The sequence below is a fragment of the Peromyscus leucopus genome, chromosome 12, assembly GCF_004664715.2.
Source record: "Peromyscus leucopus breed LL Stock chromosome 12, UCI_PerLeu_2.1, whole genome shotgun sequence".
Classification (NCBI taxonomy): Eukaryota; Metazoa; Chordata; class Mammalia; order Rodentia; family Cricetidae; genus Peromyscus; species Peromyscus leucopus.
In genome coordinates, this window is record NC_051073.1 from 52,647,961 (window position 1) to 52,660,977 (window position 13,017).

The following is a 13,017-nucleotide window of genomic DNA, read 5'->3' on the forward strand; positions in this document are numbered from 1 at the left end:
GTGGGTCCCCTCTTTCTGAACGGATGACTCTTCTCCAGATGATCCTGAACTCTCTCAGTAGTTTCAGCATTCTTGTTTGACTCACTAGATCTTCTTTCAGTAAACGGTTCGTTACATGCCACTACTTCTAGGAGAGAATGACCTCTCTGTGGGAAGGGGAGGTTTTAGTTATTGTTGCAGTCCTGGTGTTCATCCTTCCTTGCCTTCTGCCTTTCCGCGCCTCCCCTCATTCACTCATCCACATGGTCATTTCACAAATACCATGTGGCTGGGATGTGTTATACAGTCTGGGTCCTGTCCTCCCAGAGTTCCCTGTCTAGTCTATACTGTGAACCAGGGCAACTGATACACAGCAGCCATTCAAAAGCTGTTTGCTGATGGAATTCAACAGAGCTGAAATTCAAGTATACTTGGAGACTAGTCCCAGTCTGAATCTCAATTAAGCTTCCTAGTTTTTATGCAGCAGTGGAATCAACCTGGATTGGTTGCTTTCTCATTGATTACATGAAGAGTATTTAATAAGAGTGGCTGGTCTTTGTAATCCATCTAAATGTAGGGACATATCACCAATGGCCATTACCATGTAGCAGAAAAGAAATGACCTCTGGGGCTTACAGACGAGGCCTGAGCTAGTTTCAGACACGTGGCTCGGAGAATTAAGGGTGCTCTCTTCCAAGCACTAGCACACTGCCCAACCACCCAATGACTCTAATTTAAGCCTGGAGAAACTGCACTGTTTACATCCTCGCCTCTTGTCTTGAACTGGGTTTTGATACCTGTCTGAAATCCTGTGCATCACCTCATGTCTCAGAGCACCTTGGGAGGCCGTTACAGCTACCTCTCCAAGAAGAATACATTCAAAACCAACCTACCTGGCTCCTGCCCTTATTCGCTTACTATCCCTTTATTTACCCTTTTACCATTGGCCGTTTCCCAGGGCACAGACAAGAGCACTGCACACTGTCTGTCGGAGCAGCTCCTCTCCTACCCCACCTCTTTCACAATTCTTTGGGACTCCTTTTTCTGAAGCCAAGAAACAGCAACAGCTAACACCAGGCTGTCTGACACGCACAGGTGCTCTTCTACGACCCGTTTTTTTTCTTTTGCAGTTTGTGGTTTATTAAGGAGGAAAGAGCAAGCTCTCTTGTAATTAACCAAAATGCCTTCTTTGGTTGCATAAAAAGGATTGTATAAACATGGCCCATCTGAGGACGTGTCTGTACAAGCCCGTGTGGCTTGCACTATCCCCTGGAGTCTGTAGAGGGCAGCAGCACACTGGCTGACTTCAGGCAGCATTTCAGAGAGCAAACTCCTACCAGAACCTTCCTCCTGGTCACCATGCCAAAGGTTGGTTTGCCAAGCTCTCTCTGGCCTCTCAGTCTCTTTCAAGTTCGTTCTCTCCCCCGCCTGCTGTGCATCTCTCTCTCTCTCTCTCTCTCTCTCTCTCTCTCTCCCTCTTCCTCCCTCTCTCTCTCTCTCTCTCTCTCTCTCTCTCTCTCTCTCTCTCTCTCTGTTAAAATTACACACTGTGATGAGGTGGCCCCTCAACCGGAAAATGAAAACTTCAACGAAAAAGTCAGACAGGCCAACAACAACAAAGAAAAACCCGGGGGAAAGGGGAAAGGGATTGTGAGCGAGAAAGACTTCAGAACAAGAAAAGGGCAGATGTTTCGTAAATATATGCAAAGCAAAACTGGGTGTACCCTGAACACTTCCACAGAAAAACAGGCCAATCATTGTGCACTTCCTCCCGCCACACTGGTGGAGCTCTGCATTCAAAAAAACAGAAAAAAAGAAAAGAAAAAAAAAAAGTGTGGCCGCAGGCACCCGCCTTTCAACGGTCAGTGCTGACATTCTGACTGAACATGTCCCAATTGTCCAAAGAGAACAAAAACATTTTCATCTCCCCACTGTGAACATTTTTGTTATGAGAAAAAGGCTGCTTTAAGAAATAGGAAGGCGGTTTAAGGTGAAGGGCGCCGGCCGAGCTAGCCAGCAGAGCCTTCTGTTTTTTAACTCTCCCTGTGCTGGCCCTGCCAGAAAGTTTAGGGCTGAAATATAGCAGTGAGCAAGGCTGTGGAGGATTCTGGCTCTTCCCTAACTAGACCATATTGTTTGTGCAAAGAAATATGCATTAAAACATATGGATGCGCTGTTAGGTATTAAGCATGTTAAATGCATTGAAATTAGGCAGATCGGTGGTGTTGGATGTATATAGTTCACACTCCTTCGCACATATCGCACACATACAGTGATGGCAATACTTTCTGCAACATATGGAAAAATAAATATTTTATCCGTGTGAGCTCTTATCAGTCTCCAGGGTCTGTTGAGAGGCGAGTGCTTCTATCTCTCTCTCCCAATTCTCTCCCTTCAGTGGGCTCCCACCCTCTCCTGCACATTAGCAGGCTTTCCACTTACCAGCCTGGTTAGATAGGAAAGGATTAGTCAGAACCTCCCTTTGATAAATAATTACTCAGTCATTGGATCAGGATAATTTAGAGCAGCGATGCCTTCCTCAGCCTTTTTGGAGTGGCCCCTATTTCCCTCCTCTGCTTCACAACTGTAGAGTGTCTGGGGAGGGGCTGGGGTGGAAGTAAAAAGCCACCACCACTCCCACCTGGGGAGGGGGACTTAGGAAAACTGAGCTCCACAGCTAGCAGCCATGTGCCCAAGGCAGGTCAGTCAGCATCTCTGAGCCCCCATGATCCCCATCTGCAAAATGGGAACAGAGATCCCTTCCGGCTGTGGGCTGTGGGTAAGAGTAAAGGAGATGAGCCAGGCCATGTTTAGTACAGTGCTGGCCCAGGAGCAATTATTCTATGGTGGAGCTTTTTGAAAAGTAGAGTTCTGTGGTGTTCATGTTAGCTGTGTAAGTAAGTCATCTTCATTTTAGTAATCTTTTGAATATCTAGGTCAGGGCAAGGGCCGAAGGATTGTTATTGTAGTGAACAGAGAAGGAATGTTAGGTTCAGCAACCTCTTCTTCCCACCCTGGTCTCCCCGCCCCCACCTCTCTTCTCTTCACATGCTTCTCATTGCTGTGGCTTCACTGAGAGCTCCGTGGAGCTGAAGGTCAAACAAGCTGCACTTGGCCTGCAGTAGCCCATCGGCCTGAACACTAGGGTCTATTCATGACACCAACCTCCAGGACTGTTGCTTATCATGCCTTCTTACAATTTATCCTTTCACAACTTGGCCCAATATTCTCACATTAATTTAAAATGTTTTCATGATTAAAGCATTTTATTATCTCAATCTTTTTTTCCCCATTCTTCTTGGCAGGGCTGATTTACAATATTTTTCAGTGTCTTTCCTCACTGTAGTCAGGAGCCTGGCAGGAAATCAATGGTACATGTAAAGGTTCTCCTCCACTGCCCCCTCCCCCTTTGTTTTTTGAGCCAGGGTTCATTGTGTAGCCTTGGCTATCCTGGAACTAGCTCTGTAACTGGCCTCGAACTCACAGAGGTCCACCTGCCTCTGCCTCCCAAGTGCTGGGATTAAAGGCATGTGCCTCTACTGCCCAGCTCCACGTAAATGTTTAAGTGGAGGGAGTGTGATGAAGGAATTGCATCTCAAGGTGTAGATGAGACCAAGGCACACTCTCAAATGATGGCGGAGCACCAGAGATCAGCAACAATGCAGAGCTGTTGATCTCATCTTTATCGCAGGGAAACTGGAAGCCAAGAGAGGGGCACGTTTTCTGAACTGAGTCAGGATGGCACAGGGTGCGCTCTGACATTCTCACTTCTTCCTGCTCCCATTTTCCATCTCTTACAGAAGTCTTCTTTAGTCCTGATTCTCAGGGAAGCTAGAGAACAAGTGAGCCTGGGCACTGGAGTCCTGAGAAGTCTCTGGGTCATGCACTAGGACAGGAAAGGGCAGGTGGGTCGGCAAGATTCATTAGCATACCTATTGTCTCCCCTTTGCATTTCTTTCACACTTTTCCTCTCAATTATACTTTCTGGAAGGAAAAAGGAAAATAAAATCAAATCAGTCCTCTGTTAGCTTCCATGTACCTATTTTGTCTGTTTGCCATTTATAGAGCAGGGAAACTGAATGTAAGCTCACAAGTGGGGATTTGTTTGTGTTCCTTGCTACTATATCCCTGTGCCCAGAATAGTGTCTGGCACCCACTGAATGCTCAGCAAATTTTAGTGGAGTAAGTAGATATAGTCATCTCTGCTGTGCCAGATCCTCTATATACATCATCTCGCTTAATTATCACAACAGCAACAGTAAGTAGGCAGGCTTGCGCATGTGTGCAGGTAATTGGGATAAAACCCAGCACTTGCTTCAACCATCACCTCTCAAACTTTGGGAACAGGGGCAGAGCACTGGCCGCTCCCAGGACACTCTCAGAAAGGAACACACTTTTGTAAAGTTGCTGTTTTTAATATTTTTCCGACTTGGTGACTATTTCTTTGGTGTATATAGCAGTCTCTGAAGAGTAGACACTACTAGGGTTATAATTCAACCTGTCCATTCCCCAGGGCCCAGGAGAAGATGAAACACCATTCTGGGGCAAAAACAGGTGCATTTCCTTGCAATTTCCAAGAAAAATCAGATCCCAATTCTTAGGTCTAGGTCTGTGTTCTCTGCAGCACAAGAATGGACGAGTTGTACAGAACACACAAACCTTGATACCAGTCCATATCCTAGCCTGACTGCGCTATTGGCACACACATCCTTCTGTTTGAAGCAAAATTCAGACGTGAGAAACTATTCAGATGTGAGGATTTCGAAGGGACTCCTTGCACTCGAACATAAGGATAAATCATGCAATTAAGTTCCCTGTGTGATTATAGGCAGAAGAAACAATTTATGTTTTTTCTCTCATGTCATTAGGCCTTAGTCACTCAATGTCCTTCATTTCCCATCTTGGCTAGAAAGGTCTGTCCATCACCTACATACTAGCTATCATCAATTATCATCTAAGAGACCAAATGCATTACGGGTAAAAAGACTCTAAACAAAATTCTAGCTTCATTTCTTTGGATTTGAAGTATGCTAGAACAGCTAAAGACACAGATAACATGAATGTGAAAAATCTTATCTGGCCCCTAAGAGGAGGAGTATTAGCCTCCCAGGTTTAGTGTTTTCCAGTAACACAGACTTCTGCAAATCACCATCCCATTAACTGCTTTATACTGTATAGGAAAACTTGTAAGTACAATGAAAATGAGATTTCATTTTAAAATGCATAATTATTTTGCATACATACTTTCTAAACAATTCAAATTTCTGGTGTTTCTTAGTGGAAAAAGAACATGTATTCATCTATTAGTTTTAATATGATTAGTTAGTAAATTTTCATTAGTTTCCTGTGGATATTGACTCTCCTACCTGTCTTATTTCCTTGTGAGGGATATATTTCTACAGGAACACCCTGTGTACAAGGAACCCAATCAGCTACACAGTGCCATGCACCCAGAGGCCAGAGCAGACCTGGCTCGATGGGCTGGAAATATGGTGGGAGGAGCCCCGAGTCCCAAAAGGATGCCTTGGCTCCTTACAGTTGCAAGGAAGCAACAACATGGGGTGTGTCCCAGAGATCATGTAGGCATAGGCAAGGAAGCTGGCTCAGAGATCTGACCCGGGTGACATGAAAGGACAAGTAACTGCAAGACTCAATAGACGAGCACCTGATGAGCTGTAAGCACAGGAAGAGTAGCTACCGCCATCTTGGGAAGAGGCACACAAGACCACGTAGAATAGCTCCAGTCCCTGCAAGGTGTACAGAGATCCAGCATGACACAGCCACCAGGAGATGGGAGACAGATGGGAGAGAACACGACCCAGGCATGCATGTAATGAATGCTGGTAGCTGAAAACAGCTGCGGGTATTGGGGCTGGTCACCTAAGAGATGAAAGTGTACCTAAAAGATGAAGCTATTTGAACTTTTACCTGCTTTTACACTTGTGTGGTTTATCATCATCATCATCATCATCATCATCATCACCATCATCTTCTATTAAATGAAGTAAACTAATTCACTGGAGGCATAATGTACTTACAGTAGTTTTCAGATAAATGGTGTCACTCTTCAGGTAAGTCACTCCAAGGCTTGGGCCTAGTGCAGATGTTCATTGGGGCAGGGGACAGAGAGCGGCTGCATCTAGCAGAAACAAACAACAAAACAGCAAAGGTCGTTAAATGAGTAGTCATGGTTACGGCATTCTCTGCTCATTTATTTAGCGGTTTTTGACAGAGATGAACTAAGAACATGACTGAGGCTGGCTCTGCACCTTTGTTCTGCAGTGTTTCTGCTGGCTGCTGGGATGTCTGAGACACCAGAGCACCCTTGCAGTGCAGATGAAGTGGCTTTGGGAAGCTGAGTGGAGGTTAGACCAGAGAGAATGGGACAGCACCTTTTCTACTTGGCCCAGCCAATGCTTCTGATGTTTTACATGTATTGACTGTTTGTTAGCTGACACAAATTTGTAGAACATATAACATAATGTTATCACGATGTTATGAGGTTTGTGCTCACTGTGGAATAGACAAATCAAGCTAATTAGTATATCTACTGCCTCACATTATATTTTTTGGTGATAGTTGTTGTTGTTTAATCCTAGGGCAGGCAGTAAATTGTAAATCTCAGTAGCTGCCTGGAGCAAGAGAAAAGAGAAGAGAAGGGGGGGGGGATCTCTGAATGTATGTCTTTTCTAGAATAAAATTTTTGTTTAGGCTAGAAAAATGTCTAAATAAAGTTTAGTATTCTTTGAACATCCCCATAGCCTATGTTAGCCACCATTTTACCCCTGCTTCTATGAGTTTGCCTCTTTTGGGTTCCACAGGTAAGAAAGAGCATGCTATGCTGATCTATGTCCTATGTCTGGACTATTTCACTGAGTGTGTCCAGGCTCACTCACGGCAGGGGCAAAGCTGCCTTCTTTTGACAGGCCGAGTAGTACTGCACGGTGTCCAGGTACATCCCAGCTCCGGTATTTCTGACTCCCTTCAGTCCCTCCCTTGCGCCTGCTCAGGCACTGCTTCTCCTGAAGACAGCCACTTCCCTGGTTTGGATTCTTGCCTTCTCCCTCTTCCCTTTGCAGAGAACTGAAGAGTCTCCTTCCTTATCTTTAACCCCAGGGAGCACAGTCTTAGAAAGTTTAGATTATGATCTGTCTCCAGGGGCCTCCTGCTCACTACCCCGTCACCCCTGACATTCCTGCCTTCTGGGTCCTGCTCAGGGTCCACTTTGTCCCTGAAACTTACCCACCTTTGTGATGGGGCAAGACACTGTCCTGCTTGTCTCCCTGTCTCGAGTCTGCTGTTCTGTGTCCTGAACTCCGCTTGTTCCCTTCTCCTCTTCCCTTGATAGTAAATTCTTTAACCTTCCCTCCGCAGACTTTGTCTAGAACACTTGCCTGGACCTCAACTGGCACGTCCCAGAGAGCATCTACACTGCTCTATCTAGCTCTTGCTCTCTGCAGTACCACTGACTTGTCTTCCAAGGCCAGCGAGTGACCAGTGCACTCACCATTTGGCCACCCAGTGTGCACACTGTATCCAGGAGACCTTGGGCAAAGATGAGCAGCTCAGGGTCTCTAACTCTTTGAAACTTAACATCTCTGATGAGTATTACCAGCTCTTTGAAGTTAGAAACTTTAAGACATACCTCACTTGTCTTTCTCTCCATATCTGTTGCTACCCCAGAGTTGGTGCTACCTCTACTCCATGGCTCGTCTACAGTTGAGCAGTTATCCTGATGTTTTTGCCTTTCCAAAGCCAATCAGCTGCCAAGTTCTTCCTCTGGTCAACTTTCCTGAATCTACTTGTTTTTGGTACCCACCACCATTACCTCTTACCGACTGCTGCCAGAGCAGTGGAGGACATCTCCTGACTGCCTCTCTTCTTCTAGTTTCTTTTCGTTTTACACCAACATTCCACCTTTCTAACACTGGTACATTAGTGTTCTAAAGCACCACCCGAAACACATTCCTCCTGTGCACAAAAACCCCTTTGATGACTGCATAAAATTCAAACTTCTCAACTTGACATTGAGTATGTAATAAGGGTCCTGATTCAATTTTCAATTCTTGTCTATAGTTCATTCTACACATCAGCAAAGTCCCACTCTTTTCCACATGTTCATGCTATTTTTCTCTAATTTCAATGTCTACATAGAGCTTCTTTATGGGCCACTAAATGCCACCTCATTTAGGAAGCATTTCTCAAAGGGAAATGCCCTGGAATCCTCAAGCACTGATTTGCAGGACCCCCGGCACAGTCTACTGACTCCAATCACCATTTGTATCATTTCTCTCCCCACTCTTGAAAAGCAGAGACAATATCCCAGGGTGGAGGCTTCAGAAACAGCCTTAGAAGCAAATTTTCTCTCTGACTCTCTCTTGTCCTCCTCTGTCCTAGCTCCTTTCGTAACACAAGTCACAGAAATGAGAGATTCTTTTCTGCAAAACAGGAGATAGAAACTGGAACCCTTTTCCTAAGAGCAGATCATGAAGCTTAAAAACACCATTCTAATCTTCCCATGCCTTTCTGTGTAGGAACAGGCCGTAAATGTCCTGACGTACCTTGTTTGGAAGTAGATCCTAAGACCCCAGGTTAAGAAATGGTTCTGTCCAACCGAGGTAGAAGGAATGTTACACAGAGAGGCCAGCAAGAATCTGAACAGACAAGCCTTGCTGGGTTTCTGTGCTGAGTCTACTACCAGTAGGTCACACTCCTTTTGACCAATCATATTTCCACACAGCTGTCCATTCTCTAGCAAGCTTAAACATGGATGGCTCACCCTGTATCCTTGGGTATTCATCCTGAAGTCTCTACTATCAGGTAGACTTGTGTGCCAATGCATTTCTTGAGCTTTTCTCTTGTTACTAGTCTTTAGCTATAGTGGTGTTGGCAAAGTCCTTCTATGGTGTATAGAATAAGGACCACACCTCTTTTCCTGCCCCCAGAGTACAATTCCTTGCATATGGATGTGTGTTCAAGTGATGTTGGCTGAATGCAATTCCAAAGGAAAAAGGAATCTTGCTTAGAAGGCATAGAGACTGAGGACGAACAGAAAGGACTTTGAAGCTCATCTGCTCCACTGTCCTTGTGATCAGATGAGGAGATTAAGGGAGCCGACTTCTCAAGGTCCTATCCTTGTTAACAACTAAGCAAGGATAACTGATATAAAAGGTCTTGTGTCTTTAAATATCTTTCAGTGCCTGATAAATACCAATAAGCCTACCAGACCACCAAGAGTGAAGTCCAGACCAAAAGGCCAGACCAGAGACAGGGAGAGTTTGTGGGAATACAATGTTTCAAAAATAACAAACTTGTTTCAGTTATTAGCATCAACAAACTGAGCAAATAAATACCATTTTATAGTTCAATAACACCTTAAAATGAGGGTGGATCATAAAAGCAAAGAAGCAGATTTTTCTAATGTTACCAGCAGTAATAATTATGATAATACTGAAAATACCACTGCTGTGATAAACTCAGACTGAAGACTAGGATGAGGCTCCTCGCACTTTAAAAAGGCCATAGCTTCGGCTACAGTTCATTGTGGGAACAGGCTGCAGTAATTCTACGGTTAAATTTATTATAGCTGGTCGGCAGACTTGCCGAATTAACACTTCTATTCCCAGCTAGCTTTGTTCACTCTTCGGGCTCTGGACGTGCTTAAATTTGCACTTATCTTTCTCCTTATTTAATGGCTGCTCCATGTTTCATCTCATTTTCTTGCCTAGTTTCCTTCCAGGGATAGAAGAAATATTGTTTGTTCCATTTCTCCTCTGACCTCAAACAGAATCATTCTTTCTTAGTCCTAAATGAAAAGCTAAAACAAAGCAAACAGACAAAAGACCCAAACCAAATTAAAACTACAACCCAAAACAACTGTCTTGGGATAGTGGTGCTTACCATAGCAAGTAGAACAGGGCTTCCAGGAGTTAGCTGTCATTTCCACTGGCCAAGAGAGCTTCCTCTTAAACATCAGTCTATACTATAGGCTCTAGAGTACCACGAGGCCTCGCCAACTCAATGTTGGCCAGCAGAGGAAGAAGACGGTAATATCCATCAAACCCTTTTTGGCTGGTACAGTGCAGAGGTGCCATGAATTGACCCATTTACCTTGGCAGCTGCATAACCAGCAAAACTGGGCCCAGAAACTGTTCACTGTTCTTTCTAACACATCGTATGGCTAAAGATTATTAATAGTTCACCACACCAAACTTTCTTCTTTTTCATCTCCTGGCAACTACATTAAGGTAATAAAGAAAATCACTGATCAATATTCTCCCACATTGCAGTGAACAATTACCTGGCAATACACAGATCTCCTCTATGTAATTAGGTAAGTGTACATGTTCAGGACACATAACAGTTTACTATAAGTGTGGAATTTATAATTAAACAGAGGCATAATCTTCCTGCCCTTTAATCAAGCCTCTTTCCTTCCCATCCTGCCATGATCTTCCAGTTCTTGGCAAACTGTCTTCTACCCCTATTTCCTTATTTGCCCTCTCAGGTGCCTGCACACACCTGAGGGTCTATTAATCAGCACTACTGTGTGGTCTGTCATGTTGATTGCTTAAAGGGCAGTTATACTCTTAAAAAGACTCAGTGGAGATGACTTCATGGGGTTTCATATTTATTCCCTTTTAATGACTTCCATATCCAGTGGACTTAGTTTTTAAGTTAAAAGGTAATTTTTGAGGGGCTGCTGGTGCTACAAATTCTATCAAGACTCTGGAAATCCAGCTGTTCTCTCTGCCTCTTACATCACCACTGTGATAAAGAATCTGCCCCGATGAAGAACAGAGGGTCACTTTTCTTTAGCTTGCTGCTTTGCTGGTGTCTCTGTACACTGCCTCAGGAAGCTGTCTCAGAGTATGTCATGCTAAGGTGTGACTTCATTGCGGCCTTTGCTACTCACTCCTCAGAAGTCACCAACCCAATGTAAAATGGGAGAGTCCTTTCAGGGTGGAAGCTCACAGAAAGGGCAGAGTGAAAACAATAGCAACTACTTCCTGGCTATCTACATTCTATCAGGGACCACACGTTTGCATATATGAAAACATTCTCATTTAACCTTCTCAGCCATGTGGATTACTATGCCCAGGGTCTGGAGGAGGAACAATGACTCAGTGAGCTCATGGAACAAGTCTGTGATTAGGAAGCTTGGAGACCATGAGGCTAGCCTCTAAGCGCACCTCCTTCTGACTGTTCTTGTTACTCTCAGATAGTTCTGACAGAGCACAAGTGCATGGCTGCTTGCGGCTAGGATCCCAGAGGGCATCCTTTCCTTGAGAGTCCGGAGTCACTGGGAAGGAACCGGCCTCGAAACTACCAATATGCATAGCTCCTTCCTAATTCCTTTCTCCTTAGAGATGGGAGGGTCTTCTGTCCATCTCAAGTTCTAACCAGCACACAAATCACCAGGGTTTCTGAGTCAGCATGTCTGGGTGGAGGCTGTAGTTCTGCCTTTCAGCAAGTTCCCAGCTAATGCCGATGCTATAGGTTTGGGTACCACAGGTCTTACATCTGATAGTCTCTTTTCTAGTAGGGCTTTGTTTTCGAGGGGGCAGTTCAGCTGAACAACAAGGCTTCAGATTCTGGGTCAGTTTGTCAGTCATCAGACATTACAATTTCAGGGGTTTCTGACATTGAGTACATCGTAAAAAACAACAAACAATTGTTTCTAGATCTCCATTAACTTCCCTCAACTTCTGGAACTTCAAAATGATAATGTCGCAAACATGCCACGTTCCCATTTTTACATTATTGTTATTTTTAACAATAATTATCTGGTAATAATTCAAATAACACCTTTCCTCTGAGAAATTCAATGAGCTTTACTAACCTTAATTGTCTAACAGCAATTCCCAGGTGTAGACAAAGCTGTCTCAAAGATCACAGTAAATTTAAAATTGCTCCACTTCCTCATTTCTTCATTCTAAATGAAGTGGTGAGTCAGTGGTGAGGGGTACTAATGGCAAAGACGCACGAGCTCATAATCTGAAGCACAGAGATGTCCCGGCCAAGGGTAAATGCAAGGAAAGAAAAGCCAGTAGTGAGGAGTACAATGTGTGTGTGTGTGTGTGTAAGAGAAGGGGAAGTGGGGGAAAGAGGAGGAGATAGAGAGAGACAGAGAGAGGAAGGGAGAGAGAGAAAGGGAAAGAGAGGGAGAGAGATAGGGATGGAGGGAGAGTGAGTCAAAGGACTAAGAGAAGGGAACGAAAATTCTAGAACTATCTGGATGACCTTAGGCGAGTCACTGAACCTCTAGGTGGATCACCCTTTCCATTTGTAAAAAGAAGGGATAGGTTTTATGATTTCAAGATCCCTTAAAATTTTAATAGCCTCCTGAGAAGAAAAATGTGGGAGCTACATAGCTTACCACCCTGGGAAGCCATTAAACATGTTTAAGAAAGCTATTTGACTTTTAACTTTTTAACTAACTACCTGGAACAAATTCTCAAGTCACTATGAGTAATCCTACCTGATGGACACTGGTGACAACCAGTAAACAAGGCAGGGACAAAAGACAGCATGGCCAGACTGACCAGGACCCTAGCTTCAGCTTCTCAATGCTGTGAGAACCATTTAGTCTTACACTGTAGCTCACTAATTAACTACCAGTTAATACTCATGTCCAGGAGAAATATCTCTGATGATTCAACGACCTCTGGAATGGCCCTGCCAACAGAGAGTGAAATCATAGTCCAACTGTTTGTCACAGTAAATCTATGCTAATTTTCTCCACTGAGACCATGATTCCTTTTTTGACAATTCACAAACTGTTAATAAGAGCTGTACATGCCCAAAGCCTTAGTATTCCAGGTAGCCGATTCTTATTTAAAACAAGAGAACTGGGGATCAGGTGATACACAGTGGCATGATATTCTTTGGCTTAAATGAAACCTTAGTGACAGGACACTCATCTTACCCTCTCCTTTCTAAGGCATTTTAACTGACACCTTTCTGTCCAGAGAGCCTGTCACAGGCCCTGATGACTTTAAGGTCTCTTTAAATTCTGAAATAAGGATCCTAACAGAT

The 13,017-nt window shown here is 44.1% G+C and overlaps 1 protein-coding gene across 15 annotated transcripts in view; it reads right to left on the bottom strand.

Annotated features, from left to right (window-relative positions):
• Zbtb20 (zinc finger and BTB domain containing 20) overlaps positions 1–13,017 on the bottom strand; it is a 747,261-nt gene that overhangs the window by 45,524 nt on the left and 688,720 nt on the right. For 12 of the 15 annotated variants that reach the window (XM_028872128.1, XM_028872106.2, XM_028872104.1 and 9 more), the window contains 2 exons: positions 6,018–6,118; positions 3,912–3,963 (listed from right to left, as the gene is read on the bottom strand). Coding sequence is in view for 12 of the 15 variants with exons in the window: in XM_028872106.2 (XP_028727939.1) it covers positions 3,912–3,931 (20 nt within the window). In the remaining 3 variants the exon portion in view is untranslated. Of the gene's footprint in view, positions 1–3,911; positions 3,964–6,017; positions 6,119–11,821; positions 12,117–13,017 lie in introns of those variants that run through there. The other 3 variants (XM_028872130.1, XM_028872129.1, XM_028872126.1) reach the window with 2 other exon arrangements.